General features: G+C 33.8%; 2 protein-coding genes across 2 annotated transcripts in view; one reads left to right on the forward strand and one right to left on the reverse strand.

The window, feature by feature from the left end:
- The window catches only part of LOC138696444 (lys-63-specific deubiquitinase BRCC36-like), a 48,866-nt gene that overhangs the window by 27,495 nt on the left and 3,451 nt on the right, over positions 1–17,920 (forward strand). The gene's annotated exons all lie outside the window — the stretch shown is intronic.
- Tmem63 (transmembrane protein 63) overlaps positions 13,932–17,920 on the reverse strand; it is a 53,709-nt gene continuing 49,720 nt past the window's right edge. Inside the window, exons 15-16 of the mRNA XM_069821416.1 lie at positions 17,534–17,814; positions 13,932–16,314 (exon numbers count right to left, since the gene is read on the reverse strand). Of these exons, the coding sequence (XP_069677517.1) occupies positions 16,006–16,314; positions 17,534–17,814 (590 nt within the window). The 3' untranslated portion in view covers positions 13,932–16,005. The remainder of the gene's footprint in view (positions 16,315–17,533; positions 17,815–17,920) is intronic.

Consider the following 17,920-nt stretch of genomic DNA (forward strand, 5'->3'; position numbering starts at 1 on the left):
CAAAATACACTACAATACACAATAGGATATTACACGAAGGCCATGATCTGCAAGATTGCTGACAGATTTAGAGCTCAAATTCAATTGATTATTAAAAACTTCAAGGCTTACTAAAAATAATTTACAGGTCTGATTCTGCGGTGTGTAATTTTATGAGTACAGTTGTGTATTGGATATTAAAATCTACAAAACTTGAGGTGGTTTGATGACATTATTATCATTAGAAATTAAATATTATAGTTAATGCCATGATGTGACTATTTTTATTCATATTATGATATGAAAGTGAAATGTCTTGGGGTTATTTAAGTTGATGCAGAGAATATCTGAAATTAGATCTTCATTTCTATAATATACTGAGTGGCGGCTACGTAGTATATATAAAACTACAAAACTTACGTAAGATAATAATATTGTTATTGAAAATGAAATATTTTTATAGTTATTAATCAAGTGAGGTTGGGTCTTTTTCATATTCTTGACGGTGGTGTGGTGTAGATAATTGTGTGTGTCACTCTCTTCAGTACTGGCTCGAGAGGGCTCAAAAATTACAGTTCCTAAGGAAAGACCAAAAGGTATTACTTACTGATAAAATAAGAGGCCTAGAAAATTTTATAGTCTCCAGATCATTTCAGCAAGATCTCTTAGCTGGATAAAATGATTTTACCCTCTACATTTGAAGCTCTACATGCAGGAGCTATACCAAGATGCTATGTCTATTGTTCGAAAGCATAGCAAACCTGACATTTTTTTTTTTTTTTTTTTTTTTTAACTTTTGCCTACAATCCACAGTGACCTGAAATAGCTATTGCTTTACTTCTACATGAAAAACCCACTAATCGTTCTGACATTGTTATTTGCGTTTTTGCGTTGAAACTCAAAAACCATTCAGAGGGAGAATGTTTCATTATTATCGAAGCAAATAATTTTCAAAATGTCTGGTATTCTTCATTGAAAATAAATCTGAAAAATTTTTATTTGATCATCTAATGGACTTAGTTTGCAGCATTTGCTGCACAAGCCACTACTAAATTATAATCACTGTTTTAATTTAAATGGAAAATATTAACAAGATGGCTTTAAATGTGTATCTTGAGGTATTCTTTCCAGAGAAATTAACTACATGCATATAAAAATGTCGTGGAAACAGTCAAATAGTTTCTCTTTTATATTTCAAAACTGTACTGAAGTGACTGAGGTCCTTTCTGCAATCATTGATTCTAATTATTTTTCTGACATAATGAAAGAAAGACTTACCAGAAATAAAATATAAACATAGGAAAAAATTTCTTTTACTGCATTCAGAGTCACACATTAATGAATTAAAAGCGAAATTCTATCGAAAAAAACTACAATCAACAAATACATATTTATATAAGGTACACTAGGTCCGTCTGCACTTATAAAGTGATAAATGCAGACAGACCTAGTGTATCTTATATATTTATTATAGTGATTTATGTGAACAATCAATAATGTCTATTAAATTACAATCAACAAAGTTAACCTTCCAATTCTGTATACTCATATTAATCAGATAACTTGTATATTGCCCTGGCATTATTATATTTCTTAGGTCAATGTAGAACAATGTATCATATTTGCTCAAATGTTAATTTGTAGCTTTGGTATAGAATACAAAGAGCATTTCATTCTTCGTATTGTATCAGAGATAAGCTACTTCTACTTGCATTTATTCCTTCTGTTACATCTTACGTTTCTAAATGAAATGTTAAATTTAAATGTATAGAAAACTTGTTTTGGGAACATGCAACACTAAATTACCAAGTAAAATGCATGTCTATGAAATGCCACAAAATTGTGGTAAATACATTGAGATACTTTTCTTTTAGCAGTTTTATACAACCGTCAGGGATTGACATTTTTAATAAGAAATGAAATATCTGTATGTGGCCATTTTCACAAGATGCAGATGATAGTGCCAGAATTAATTTCCAGAAATGAAAATGCATCAATGACTGCTGAAAATTCAGAATATATACAATTTAGCTACAGTATAAGTAGGTGTTAAGATCGGACTTCAGTTATGCCCTTGATACGCCATGAAGGTGCTTGGGGGGCATGGAGGTAGTTTTCATGACAGTGCTAGAATTTGACCACTTTTACTTCCCAGGAACACCTGGTACTTAATTTGATAGGAGAATGAGTAAACCTCAGGACTAGAAGTAGAGTTTTCATGACTTCGGTTGTAGAATGAGGTGGTGTGTTCAGCACCATGCTCTGGTCACCTTTTACTGCCTGGGGAAACATCTGGTACCATCATTTCCCATAACTATGGTCCTGGAACACAACTATGGTCCACAGTACAACTATTCAAAGAATATCGTAGAATTAACATAGATCATTCGTAGATAGCTGTAGTGACTTTACTTCAAACTGCAGTACAGAAAAAATATAGATAAACATGGTACTACATTATGGAGTACAAAATTTGAATGGACCATAGTCGTGTTCTAGGACCATAGTTATGGGAAATGATGGTACTTAATTTGATAGGAAGGTAATTGAACCTCGGGGCCATTCTGGAAGTTTTGGCAATGAGAAAAATCCTGTCACCATTTGGGATAGAACCTAGGACCTTTCAGTTCCTAACTAGTTGCTCTATTAACTTACAAAAACTATTCAGAATCTGTGAGGTGTATTAGAGACCATATTATTATTAATAATAATAATAATAATAATAATAATAATAATAATAATAATAATAATAACAACAACAACAATAACAACAACAACAGATACGTAGACTAGTAGGAAAACACAAGTATACTAAAAATTCTATTATAATCTTGCTTTATCCACTATAAATCTCTCAGAGTTCCCACGAACCAAATTCTGTTCCCTTTTGTGATAAGCTGTCAGTCAAGCTATTGAGAATCTCAAAACTATGAACCAGCAGTGCATATAAAAAAACAAAACGAGCATAAGTTGTTAAAGATTTGATTACTGACGGAAAGAATGCCCTTGCTTTTACTGCCCTGCAATTTAACCTTTACATATTGTCTGTATACTCATAGTGCAATGAACTCCAATCTGTAATTAATAGAACTGCAAAATAAGGACGAGAAGAGAGAGAATGTATAACTGAATACTGTGCTACTGAAAAAGGAAGTCTATATGGTTTGGAGAAAATAAGAGAAATGTTGCATTTACGCTTTTCTGGACCTACTGGAGAAAATGCATTCAAGAAAATCCGTGTAAATTTGTTTTCATGGATTCAGAGAACTAGTATTAAAACATAATTGGAAAATAATTTGATTTAGGTAAATTTAGCCTACTGTACACTCAAATGTACAGCATAGAATATAATGAATGCATGTTATGTTTACTGTAGTGACTATTTTAAAATAAACATGGTTTATTATATTACGATTCTGATTTAACGTCTACTCAGGTACTGAAACAATTTTACTTGCCCATCCTCAAAGATTAGCCCTTATGGCTTCCTTATTTATCATTACATAAAATAGAAACTATGGTTATTAGGAAAAGACCTTAAGCCAGGTATGCTCATTCTCTGACTCCCGATTACATTCTGTAATCACAACCTTCCAATGTAGAGCATGCTGTTCCTCGTTCGAAGCTTGACGGATGACTGCGGAAGGCAGTTCAAGTACTTAGTAAACGTACGAACAGTGCAGGACAATGACAGAGTCAAAATCTTCTGTAAGCAAACGATCATTCCGTACAGTGTGGGAGTAAGACTGTTTTTGTTGTGAAAACGTAAAATGTTTACTATGTTGTAAGGTATTGTCAGGAATACTACTGAGCAACATAAAACATTATAGGCTCTGCCATCCAGAACATGCGGAAGTGACAGGGAAGCTATTTTCTGTAATATGTATTCATATATCAACATTATTATTATTATTATTATTATTATTATTATTATTATTATTATTATTATTATTACTACTACAATTATTGTTATTGTTCATGATTTTATTTCAACAGAAATACATGTTATGATAAAATAATTTTTCAGGGGTGCAACGTGCACTACAGTTTCAAACATTGAAAGCACTTCATGATAGGCCAAACATTGAAGAGAGTCGAACAATTCAGAATCCATGTTTAGGAGCAAGTTGTGTAGAGTGTTGGGAATTAGCTAAGGCACTAAAAATCCTTCACGGATGGTGAACTTGTAAACAAATCTATGGTGCATGAACAAAATATAGTTAATTATATCTCTGTACTGGAACAACTCAAATGTGAATTCACAGAACATAGATTTAATGATTTTAGACGTATGGAAAGTGATTATCTTTTTGTTAATCCTTTCATAGTAAATTTAGTACAATCTGTGAGAGTGCAGTTCAAGGACGAGTTAATTGATTTACAAAGTCACGTAGAATTCAGAACTAAATGCGGAGAATATGACTTGCCAAGCATAGAAGTATTCAAAAATGAACAAAATGCAATAACCCAAGATGAGCTTATTCTCTGTCACTCGAAATACAGTATGTGTACAAACAATTATTTTCGAGAATGGTTGCTAAATCCAAAAATCCACACATAGATCTCGATTAACAGATGAGAATCTTTTGTGCATTGCAGTAAATTCGTTGGAAATAGATTTCCAATTACTTGCAGAAAAGAATAGGCCTACACGTATTGAATGTGGAATATGAAAATAATATTATCTATGATATAATAGTATCATAACTGTATAAAATATAATAAATAATGTAATAACTGAATATTTCCTTTCTCAAATTCAGTTTATTCTCCGTATTTGTAAGACAGTGAGAGCGATGCCACGGGCGGTGCTGCAATGTAGTTGCGGAGCCCAGTTCCTACACTGTGTGTGTTATGCAGTGCAGCATCATCCGTGTAATCGGTGCTTTTACAATTTTGAGCATACCTGCCTTAAGCAATATAATGTATACATTATTTTATAATGAAATTATTACAACAGTTATGTAAATGGTGAACTGGTAGTCAAATAGCTAGAACATTGGCTTTCCACATTGGTAACCCAGGTTTAAATCCTGGTAGGTCCAAGTGGAATTTTTGGTGGACAAAGATGGTTCTTCGTATAGGTTTTTGTGGGATACTGGGGATACTTGAACCACCTCAGAAAGCTTCATTAACTCCTACAAAAAATGTATACCTTGAGAAACTTTCATTGCTCTCCTATATGTTGAATCTTGCGACATACAAACCATAGGCAAGCAGCTTTATTGCATTGTCACTATTGTTATGTATTTATTTATTGTTTTATTAGTGGCTCAAGTTACCCAGGAAATGGGTATACTTGAGCCACCCATTTAAAAATGCTATGTGGTGCAAGTTAAACTTCATATGAGGTTACTTGAGTTAATAAAACCTTAAATGATAACATTTTATAGCTTTGGGTAGAGTATATATGTAGTTTATTATCTTTAGCTATATTCTATAATTCACTGAGATAATATGCACACATAATTTTCTTTTCTTTAATTCCGAAATTTGAATTAAAAAATTACAAAAATTACAGAAACGAAAACATCTAAACACCTGACTTACAGGAAATAAATCCTAACTAAATAACTTATAGGTAAGAATTACATATAAATTACTGCAACATCACAGATGATGAAATACGGGTGAATCGGTGTCTTCCCCTGACAACAACTGGATCTCTCAAAACTTCCACAATGTCTTTCTCTTCAAAGTTCCATACATCATCAATAACAGGGAACAGGGAAGTTTTGTCACACTTGCAACTCTTCCTCATTAATTTACAAAGGTATGTATCATCGTTCACTGACTGTATGAGTCCAACATAAAACTTATTTACTGCCTTCTTTGATGGAGGTGAAAATTAAATTTTTCCCACAATGAAGTCTCCAACCTTCAAATTCATGGTTTCAGTGCTTAGAGCATTTTGGATGTTTATGTCTCTATCTACTTCATTATTCTCAGTTTCAGCTCCATTTTCTGATGCTGGATCAGAATCACTCCTTGCCTGAAAGCATGTTTCATTTACGCTCTTTCCAGCTTCGACATTGAGTTTTCTTTTTCTTTCTTTGAAGTTGAAGATTCAAATCTTATCTCCCTAAGATACTTCTCAAATGAATCAGACAGTCGATGAGCAATGTGTTCTGTTGAACCTGGTAGTCGCTTCAGTACTTCTTCTGGATTTAGTGGAAAGATGCCATTGCCTCGAAAACCTGACTGTAAGTTTTTTGCTATTGCAGGTTCGAGTTTTTTCAGCATCTGATTGAGAAGTCGTGGGAAAACACTTTTCGGGATTGTACCCTTATTCTTTGTCTTCCACTCCTGAAGGCACTGACGCCAGCAAATCTTCAAAGGCCTGAAGAATGCTACATCTAGGGGTTGACACATGTGGGTACTGTTAGGTGGAAGGAGAATAAATTTGATATTATAATCTGTGCACTGACAAATGACTTGCCAGATTGTCACAGATCAGAACTTTTGATACATCTTCGGGAGCCTTTCTTAAATATGGCAGTGTTATGGTATTGAACCAGTCCTCGAATAATGCAGTGTCGAACCATCCACTTCGAGATGCACTGTATCATGCCCCCTTTGGTCCTCCTTCCTGCCAGGTATCGTAAATATGTCCTGCCTTGTACACTATGTATGGTGGGAGAAGAGTGCCACTTGCTGTCCCAGCAAACGTCACAGAATGGCTGACTTTACTCGAGTCCAGGATGCGCTCAGGATGCTTACATCCTTTGCGGACCAGCACTTTGCTTCTTCCCTGGTCGTCGACTAAATTCATTTCGTCGAAGTTCACAATTAATTCTGGTGGAACATCTTGAAGTGAAATTGCTAGATTATTGAAGTACTCCACCAGCACTTCTTTACTTACTTGAGCCCTACTGCGTTTAATATTTTCACTCAGCCTTAAAGAAAGAACACCATTATGCCTCTGAAGAAAGGAGCGATACCAATCATCTCCAGGGAAATTATTCTTGAATCTCTTTTCTGTCGCTCCCTTCTTATCAAGATACTGCTTTACAATGCATCTAACATCAAATGAGGTCAGTGGAAAACCCCATTCTGCAGCAGTAATAATTCCTTGTAGAAGGTGATGTTCTTCCTTGGATGACAATGCTGTTGGCCTTCCAAAAGATTGCATGTGCAAGCCCTTCAGTTTTCGATTCAGGGTACTCCTATCAACTGAATGTTTTTCTGCAGCTTTTCTTATGGATAGCTTCCCAGATTTCACTTCGTTTATGGCAGCATCCAAAGCAGATTGGGAGTAATCTGCATAAGGCCTACTTCCTGGTACCCTAATTTGTTTCCGGGGCATGATATAAACTACAAAAAAAAAAGAAAAAAAAAAATTGACAATGTTATTTTACTATACAAAGTAAGACTTTAATAATTACTGCATTTTTGATTGGTTATAAATTCTGAAATATGTAAAATATTGATCTAATTTCTCATTGCAACATTATACTGCATATGGCGCAAGTAACCCCAAAATTTAAAAAAACTCAAAATCAGTAGAAAAAATACACTTATAATTTAAAAATAATGACTATTCATATTAGGATATTGAACACTATACTTCACACTACTGTTTAGTTATAAATTCAACACTATATTAATATTATATTTCATTTTGAGCTGAAAGTTATTTTACTTACAGTTCTGTACTTTTTTGTGCACCAAATCAAAGTATCAAGAAAACACTTCAGAAAGCACATGGAAATTGAATATTAACCAGAAAAACATTTCCTCAACCTTTTAAAATGCCGCCAAATTCAAAAACAAATGAAAATCGAAAATATAATTAGGGCTGACAACTTTGAAAATATATATGTCCCATTTGGCTCAAATATCCCCGATGTCTCAAGTAACCCCACCTTACCCGGTACTTCTATTTTCCCTACCAACATTCCACCATTAAGCCATGTAGTTTGCCTCCCATGTGCACCAAGGGAACACCTACAGCAGCAAAACGAACTATAGTTTCCGTGTGTCATTCAGACATATATGAGAAAAAAAACATTTGTGCAAAAACATAATAAACATTTATGGTACAAATTCTCTTGCATATACACCATGTCCAGCTTATAGGTTTAGTACTACAACATTTAAAACTTTCGTTGTATTAGATTCTGATTGGAAATCCTTGTGTGTATGTGTATGTGTGTTGCACGCACACACACACCTCTCTGTATAATGACATTTGTGGGCCCTAGCAGATTGTATTGTTATATCAGGGTTATTGTTATATTGAAGGTCTGTGATTTATAACATAGGATAAAAAGTGCAAGCAGAGTACCATTTAACCTACAAGATAATACTAGGAACTAAATATAATAAATTACACATTTATGTATTTACATACTGCAGAGGTAGATTTAATACAGTATAGCATTACAGCATAAAATGTTTAAATAAATCTGAAGTTTTTCTTTGCTTTTGCTCTGTTAGACGCATCTTTGATTGCTTTCCTCTCTTGCATTTTTCACCCTTATAAGCCATTGTTTTTTCTGGCATCATTTGAGAAAATAATTCGATTTCATCGGCATTAAAGATATCTTCAGGACTATACCTTTCGAGAACAATTTTTATTTGACTTTCGCACCACGAATCAGCTTCACAAATTGGAGCAGACTTCTCTTCCCTGTCCGTCACTTTGTAGACAATGCCATGCCACTCCATGAAGCACTGTAGCCAGCCATTGCTAGCTTTGAAGTTTGAATCGCCGAGTAGACTGGCAAAACGAAGGAATGTTTGGCAGTTCATAGGAACATTTTGAGCCCTCATTTCATTAAACCATTTTATTGTAGGACTGTCCACATCATCTGAAACTGCCATCTTCGTTTTTGTGCTGGATCAAATTTGCCGCTTGTAACACCATCCTCAATTTCTTTCCTCTTTTTTAAGAAAATCAGACAATGTAGATTGTGAAAATCCACATTTTTGTGAAATTTCTGTCTGTTTCATTCCTTCATCCATATCTTTAAATAGCAGAAGCCATCGTCATGCCTACTTACTCCCACCTCGTCACCTGTACACTGAAAAATAATTAGGAAGACTGGTTATACATCTATTCCTTTGTAGAAATTCCCAGTCTCAGGTATAAAAAACTTTGAAGTTAAAAATACATTACGGTTGTAACAGGGTGTTTCTAATATTTCATCGCTATAATGAAGGATATTTAACGTTATTTATATAGGAAATTTGCCAGGACCATAGAAAAATATTGTTTAATGCAGGTTTATCTTTATATCGATGTCCATTGTACAGAGGTTTGACTTATATGTATAAGTAGAGAATAATAGTCAGCTGTGGGCAACATGAAAAATATCACACCATGTCTCTGATGTGGCGCACATGATCAGAATGCACAAAGATGGTGATGTGGATTCCTCAACAGAAAATGTACTGCATTCATTCACTAGTGAAAATGAAATCTGTAAAGCATGTTCATGTATTTTGACCTAAATTTAACTTTGAACATAAGATATGCTCTTGCTTATGCACAGTGGTTTGAAACGCGAATCTAGCAGGACAAAATTAAATTTGGTCGCCTCGTGAAAGTGCATTTTATACGTTCTGATTAAATTTTGCTCGAAATTAGGTTTGCAGTGAAAATGTAAGAACGCGAAAATACCATATTTACACCATCGAATATAATATGCACACCAATTTATTCATCCAAAAATCCAGAAGAGAAACTGACGAATATAATACGTACCTGTGCTAAAAACCATTCAAGATTAAAATTATAGTATTATGACCAGTTATAAAGGCACTCCACTACCTTTAGCTATAAATCACATTCATCCTCATTTGCAGCATCAGAACTGGAACTTCTGGTCAACAGGTCTAGGTTGGTGTCAGAACACTGACAATGACTAACATTAAAGTCATTCTAGTAGTTAAAAATATCATTCTTATTAGTGATTGTTGTCAAAAATGGACAAGAAATTACGAATGAAAAGTGCGCAGAAGAGAAAACACGAACTCACAGTGGCCATTTCTATCAGTTGTTTCCCACCATATCTCATAACATAAATAGAGCGTTAATTTAAATTTGTTCGAATCTAACGAATATAATATGCATCCCAGTTTTTAAGACATTTTGTCAGAAAGAGGTATCACGTAAACACAGTACAATGTGTGTTCATTGTTAAGATGTGGCTGGCTTTGAAATTCTGGAAATTCGAAGCTGCCCATTCTTGTCTCCGCATGTGCTAGCTTCAGTAAATTGGTCATGTACCATTGGGAGAATCAATTCAGAGAGGGGAGAGAAGTATATACAGAGGTAAGAAATGGAATATTTTAAACAATGGGAAACAAAGCTGTGACTGCATTGAATACAACTTTCCTAACACCTCTTCAAACTGAAAATATTTTGACAGTATATTTAACCTGATATGACGAGAAGGTTACTAATTGGTTTTTGAATTCCAATGGGTGAAAGAAAGAGGAAGTGTGTTTGTAACAGATTTTTTTTTTGTAAAATAATTGCATGTTATTATTACTGCTGTGTCAGATGTAATTAAGTGCCATTTCAGTTATACATTTTTTTTCTTCAGACTAGTGCTGCGCATGATTACATAGTCTCGGGAGCAGTTGTTTGCTTGCTTTGAATCGGAGACTTCCAATTGATGCCGCAAAAACTTTCTTTGAACAAAATAGGAGGTTGTGTATGTCTTGTGGCGCAGACATACACGTTCTGTTGAGCTTTCCTTTAAGCAAATCATGTAATGGTTCGAATTTGAATATTTTTTAACAAGTGTGTAATTTTTTGTTTATTCTCTCATTTGTTTCACTTTTTTTTTTACATTTGAAATTCATAGCATTTGTGGAAGGGCGTGTTAGTTTTATGTTATTGATCAAATTAATATCATTAAATTCAATTACTGCGAAATCTACAGGAAAAGTAAAGTTTTTCAGTGTCTAATGTAAATAATTATAGTTCTCCTAGAAACATTCGTTTATACACAAATAGTTATGTACTGCTAATTAGTCTAATCGATTTAGTTTAACGTAAAATATATTAAATTGAATCAAAGAAACGTGTGGTATGTGTTAAGGTTTACTGTTTAAAAATAATTTATTCTTTGGGCTCTTCGTTACCTTTAACTGTGGAAAATATTTTTACATAATATTCATGAATATGTTCTATTAGAACACAGTATAATATTAATAAATATACAGTAACATAATAATAGTACATAAAATTTAAAATACCGATAATGTAAATTGTAAATAATTTTAATAATAATCCCCAGTGACAAAATTCTGCTACTTTAAACTAAACGAAAGTATTTCCATGTGTCAGAGACCTGCTTCAGTGCCATTTTATCCCACTGACAACTACCACCAACCCCGTCGGACGGCCAGTCATCTTCAAGAACTCCATCTTTCGATTGTCCCTTCCCTCCGAATCTCTGGATCTCTCTGTATATTCCCTCTACCACCTACGGTAGTACTGGAGATCACTGGAGAGCTTTATTCGTAATCTCTGATTCCTCCGCCAGTTGTACTTGCTCCAATGAGCAGCACTACTTCACACCCTATAAAAACATATGATTATGTCAAGCAGAGGAAAAGATGATTTACGTATTATAACCTGTGTGGGAGTATTTGAAGTACTGCAGAAAAAATGGAACAGTGAATGAAAACCGTGATTACATATAAAAAAAATTTAGATTCTAGGACTGCAGTGTTGCTATTTTTAAATTATAAAAAAATACACTGAACTGTATAATATCTGGTTCTTGGAAGTTTTGAAAACAGCTGAGTAGAAACTAGCATATGTTTTTATTGAAACATCAGATTTGGTTAAATTGTGAAGTACAATTTCCTACAAGTATCCCAAAATTATACAAACCACTTTATGACATTGAGTTTACTGCCTATTCTTCAAAATTAGGAAGACTTCATACATTTTTTTAAAGAAGGTAGTACCGAAACCAAGTGTAGACTGATAGAATCCCTGGACAGAGAAACTTCGAAAGAAGAATAAATAATTATTGTGTTTCGCAAGTCAGTTGGCTTCGAGAAAAAATATATCCTACCTGTATTTCTTGTACAAAGTTTCATAAAAATTTGTTCATAGAAAATAACTTGTTAATTTTGTCTAATACACCCTCACCCCCCATAAAGAGGTAATAGTTCTTAAACAAACATAATCCAGTTTGTACACGAAAAATATATACTACCAGAAATTTCTGTGCAAAATTTTCATAAAAATCTGTTACATAGTAGACAAGTTATTTTGTCTAAATGCACCCCCTATAAAGGGATAGTTCCTCTCATGCAATCGTAATCAGGATTTGTACACAAAAAATATATGCTACATGTAACTCCTGCACAATGTTTCATAAAATTCTGTTAAATAGGAGAGAAGTTGTTAATTTTGTTTAAATGCACTCTCTATGAAAGGGTAGTTCCTCATGCAAACGTAATCAGTGTTGGTACACGAAAATATATGCTACTTGTAATTTCTGCACAAAGTTTCATAAAAACCTGTTATATAGGAGAGAAGTTATTAATTTTGTTTAAATGCATCCCTATAAAAGAGTAGTTTCCCTTATACAACCAAAATCAGTGTTTCTACACAAAAATATAGCAGCTTCTATTCAAAGTTTCATAAAAATCTGTCAGATAAAAGTTATTAATTTTGTTCAGCTAGATTTGCATTTTGGACCACTGTGCTACATGAGCATCATTCAGTGGTGCAAGCAATTACAAGAAACAGGTAGTGTTGTGTCCATGCATGGTAAGCAGAAGGTGTCTGAGTTCACAACCTTTGCAAGAAGTCCGAGAAAGTTAGTTCTATGTGCCAGTTTAGATCTTGGCATTCCTCAGATTCCTCAGTCTATGGTCCATGATGTCCATAAAAGATTACATCTACAGGCCTACTAGATTCAGATGCACCAACGAATCTATCCTGAGGACAAACATTTGCGAAAAAAAAAAAAAAAAAAGATAGCAACTTTTCATGTCTATGGGAAAAGTGACAGGCATAATTGTCGAATATTAGATAGTGAAAATCCACGCAAGATTTGCGAAGTTGAGAGACTGGTCAAACTTAAATGTATGCATTAACAAAGGTCCAGGTAATAAGCCTGTTCTTCTTTGCTTAAAAATCAGTGACAGGAACAAATAATCTGGATATCCTGTAACTTTATGCTGTGCAATTTCTTACTAGAACATTTTCCAGCAAGATGAGGCCCTGCCTCACTTCACGATCTTTGTATAATAGTTTCTGAATAGGCAGTTCTCCGGGTGATGGATTGGAAAAGAAGCTGAACGATTCACTTGGCCTCCATACTTGTGGAGAACTTGAATGATTTACGACGCAAAATTCGTCAGGCTATCAACGTCACACTGCAAATGTTGCTGAACACCTCGTATGAGGTGGAGTACAGGTTGAACATCTGCCATGCTATTGGAGGTGCACATATCAAATTGACATAAAATGTGTGAGTTTCTGCACAGAAAACCTCAAGTTTGCCTTCAAATTATGTTAACTTTGAAGAATGTGTTCTCTGATTATGTTAAATGTATCAGCCAGACACTGGTAGAGGTTAGTAGTTAAAACATGCAGTAGAACGGATTTGAATATCATTAACAATGCAATATAACACGAGAAAAACTTTCTGAAGTACTATTTCTACAAGATTATAATTCTACAATTAATTATTTTAGCTTGAATGTTGTTAAAGCAAATATGGTAATGTAACTCTTATAATATGAAAAATATGACTGGTAGTGACTACAAACAAACTTAAAAAGCTTAAATCGAAGAAGCTATCAGCAGGAACAAACAGAAACCGACAACATGCAGAGTATTATAATAAAAGGTGTATTCCTAACGGCTTTCTTAGAGTTTTTTGCAGTGCTTAGAAAAGTAAACATCACATCACCATGTATCATTCTAGGACACACAAACACTGTACTTGTTTCAGAATAAATTAGCGTAGTTATGATATCTTGTAAAATAATATTAATTTATTGTAACACCATCAATGCTTTCCAGTGGGATTAATGGAATCATTCATTTTTTAAACTAATGAATTAGTCTCAAGTGAAAATTGGTGGAATTACGTTCATTTTATAAATAAAAAGTTTTACAAATACCGGTATTACTCTCATATACTATTCATTAAACACACCTGTGTATCTTGAACAACTCAGCACTGTTAGTGTCAATCACTTTTAAATAACAAACAATGTCTTTAACTGTAGAGTCTTTGAAGTATTCTTGTTTATACTGTAAAATGAATACAGAAAGCTGACACTAACCTATGGAGGTAAGTCATCATGATCGTATTTAACCGTGATACAAGTGAACTGAAATGAAGTCAGGTTACACCAAGAGCTAGAATCAATGTGATGGAAGAAGTTACTCTAAGAATTGTTGAACATTTTTACAATGCAGAGTTATTTTAGAACAATTACACAATATTAGACATGGTAAATAATATTTTTTTTACAAAAATGTTTATTAAATTGGATTTCCAGTTTGAAAAACACTGATCTATCGTGAACTTCGATCTATTATGATCTTCAGGAACTTATGTTTCATACTCGAAAGTGTTCTTTACATTATAAATAATAGGAATATAGCAAAGAAAATATAAGTTAAGTTTCATAGTGGAAAGTGTTCATTAGCCTACATTATAAATAATAGCAATACAGCAATGAAAAAATATATAAACTATACAAAAGTTACTTCAATAAATCTTCGTTGCCAAGTGTGTAGTGAGTCCAGGAAACAATAGAAACACTTCCCACTCTGTACATAATTAAAAGAAACTAAGTGTACAATATGTACTCTCCTACAAGGGTTGCCTATCAATAAATAACAATTTATTTTTAAAATTCGAAATAAAATGGTATAAATTAATCCTATCTGCAACATGTGGGTACAATTTAATTAAATAGCATACATAAAATACTTTATATTTGTAAAATTTAGGTTTATGTAGACTACAACTACAATGGAAAGCAATGAGAAACTAGTAATTCATCACAGTGCATCTGTAAATAAGTATGGTCTTTGGTTAATAGATTAAACATTCAAAATTCGACTAGACCTGAAAATCCAACTTCAAGCTTAAGCAATTCATATACAAATATATACATATACGTCTAGCAAAGAAAATATGACCTACACCAACAGCAACAAGATTCGTTGCAATATTGACTGCCAAATCAACAGAAAAATCATATATTGCAGCAATGGATTAAAGTTTTCCATGGTTAATAAAGAACAAATACAATCTGAAAGTGTAAAACATGACCACAAGTTAAAACATGTGGACGATATTAAAGTATTTTTTCGCTATAAAATTAGTTTTCAAGTAAAATGATGAATAGAACAGCTGCTAAAATTCATTATTTTTGTAAATGCTCGACAAGCATCAGTCAGATAAATTATTTTTTTTTATACTGATATCCGACACCAAGAAAAATTCTCAATTTACACAAATCACAAATACACCAAATGGCTGCTTGTCTATGATATAAATAAATGTGAATTACTGTCATACATTCTGAAGTTCCTTACAGTCCTTACTTGAAGGAAATGCAGTTCAGGACTTCAAAATACAAAGGTGCAGTCTCCATTTACAGAATTGTTTTCTTAAATGGTCGAGAAGCAGCAGTCAGATAATCTATTTTATTTTATGCAAATTACTAACACAAAAAAGAACCTAATTTTTATTCAATTTATAGGTAAATAATTGTTAATCCTGTAGACTCCAGGGAAGTTGGGAAGATAAAGTAATGCAGTATTATCTTAGACTTAGAGAATGGATCATAGTCTTCCTCTTCCTCGACCAATATAGTATACAATTCCTGGAAAGTTGAAGACACAATGTAAAAAGACTGCTATCAAATTAAAGGCTGTCACTTACAGAGATATGGCAATGCATGCGCTATTGTGATTTTTCTGGAGGAAGTTTAATTCCAGAATACATAATGCTGCTTCTCGATAACTATGAAATTAATGTTCAGTTCTTTACAGCCAAATTTGAAGGGTCTAACTCATGGCTACACTTCAGTGTTTGAGCCATCATAATCTTGGTACAACGCAATTCTATCATGTGTATTGATGGGTCCTGGATCTAGTGAGAGTACACTATCTGGTGAAACCATTGTGTCTACGACTTCCACATTGTCTCTTGCTCGAGTTCCATAGGTTCGCTGCAAGATGGAGAGTCCTTCCACAGGACTTTGCACACTCACTACGTCAGGTTGACGTGCCTGTGGTGGTTGCAGAACGTCTGGTACAAACTGGTGCATGGATCCATCCCTTCGAGGACTTGCCTGAATTGATGATCCCGGAGATGATCGATAATTCTTGTAAAGATAATAAGTACAGCTTGTTAAAAATTAATGAAAATGGAAGACCAACACGGAAAAGAACAGTGGATAAAGAAACTATTGAAAAGGGAAAATCCTTGAATTAAATCAAAAGATGGTTGACAGAAGCAAATGGATAACAGTTATATTATGTTAAATCTGGGCAAAATATTTAAACACTGTTTGCCATTTGCTATATCACAATGACAATGGAGCATTGCACAGTTCTTTTTTCTTTATCATGGATGGACAAATTGTTACACTTCCGTTCATCATTAAATTACACCACAATGATAATATAGTGCTGCTCATATACTGGGTGATTCACGACTAATAACCCGCACTTTAGGAACCAGTTCTATAGGGAATTTTGAGCATAAAATGTCATATGAACATGGTTTCGATTATATCATTAGCTTGAAAATTATTCGTAAAAATCTAAACATCATATTGTGAATCAGGCTTTGGAGTTGCTTGCATCATAATACAAACATTGTAACGTAAACTAAATGCAGGGTTGCACTGTGACGTGAAGTATGGGGAAAAAGGGAAAGGTATATCTGGTGATTATCAGCTGCTTTCATCAGGGACAGCTGTGCTGAGGTATGGAACGCCATGCCCCGAACTCTTCTCCCGTTCACCATTCCTTCCAGTGCATTGTTCAGTAGGCAGTTTCTTCTCAGCCAGTGACCCAGCCAATTCATTTTTCTCTTCCTAAAATAATTCTTAGTCCTGTCCAAAACCACTGCTACTTTCGTAGGATTCGATCAGCCGTAACTCTTTAACAATTGATAATCGGACACATGTTGTTGTTGTTCTCTAATGGCCGCAATTTGGGATCATTTAACCCATTTTGCTTCTTGCTTCCCAATAAAGTTAAGAAAAGTTTTTATTTTGTAATCGGACACATGTTCACATGACATTTTATGCTCAAAATAGCCTATAGAATTAATTCCTAAAGTACAGGTCATTACTCGTGAATCATCCTGTATTGTGTTCAGTCAAACAAGTCCTACACAAGTAAATAAATTCTCAAACGTAAAATTTTAAATATTTCGATTTCCTATTACATTTCTATATTAGGCCTACTATAAATGCCAGTTAAAATTGTGTGATTGTATGAAAAATGAAGAAAGTATTATTAACAATGATTATTTTATCGAAGTAGCAGCACTCTCTAGCAACATGTTACAATTGTTCTTAAATATATATTTACCTGGTATGAAATTGGACTAAATCCTTTGCACCAATTGAGGAATATCTGTGCTGAGAGGAATAAAAGTGTAATGCAGAAGCCAACCAATGAGTAGATAGAGATATCATTGAACCCTCGTCTGAGTATAGAGAGTGAGGTGAAGCTTAGTTGCTGCAGTGTGATGGATATGATCACGATGTTGATTGCTGTTGCATGAATACGAGAGCTGATCTTTGATGGTCCATATGCAAAATAAATGTTATACCGATCCACAAAATGTTTTAGTATCATATACAGCAGACCTGAAAAGAAAATTTCACTAAGAAGCCAAAAGATCCATTGCCATTTTCATCTCATTTAGGCACGTACTTTGAAACAAAATATTATTAAATTCTTAACAATATTCTA

Source organism: Periplaneta americana, chromosome 3 (assembly GCF_040183065.1).
Source record: "Periplaneta americana isolate PAMFEO1 chromosome 3, P.americana_PAMFEO1_priV1, whole genome shotgun sequence".
NCBI lineage: Eukaryota > Metazoa > Arthropoda > Insecta > Blattodea > Blattidae > Periplaneta > Periplaneta americana.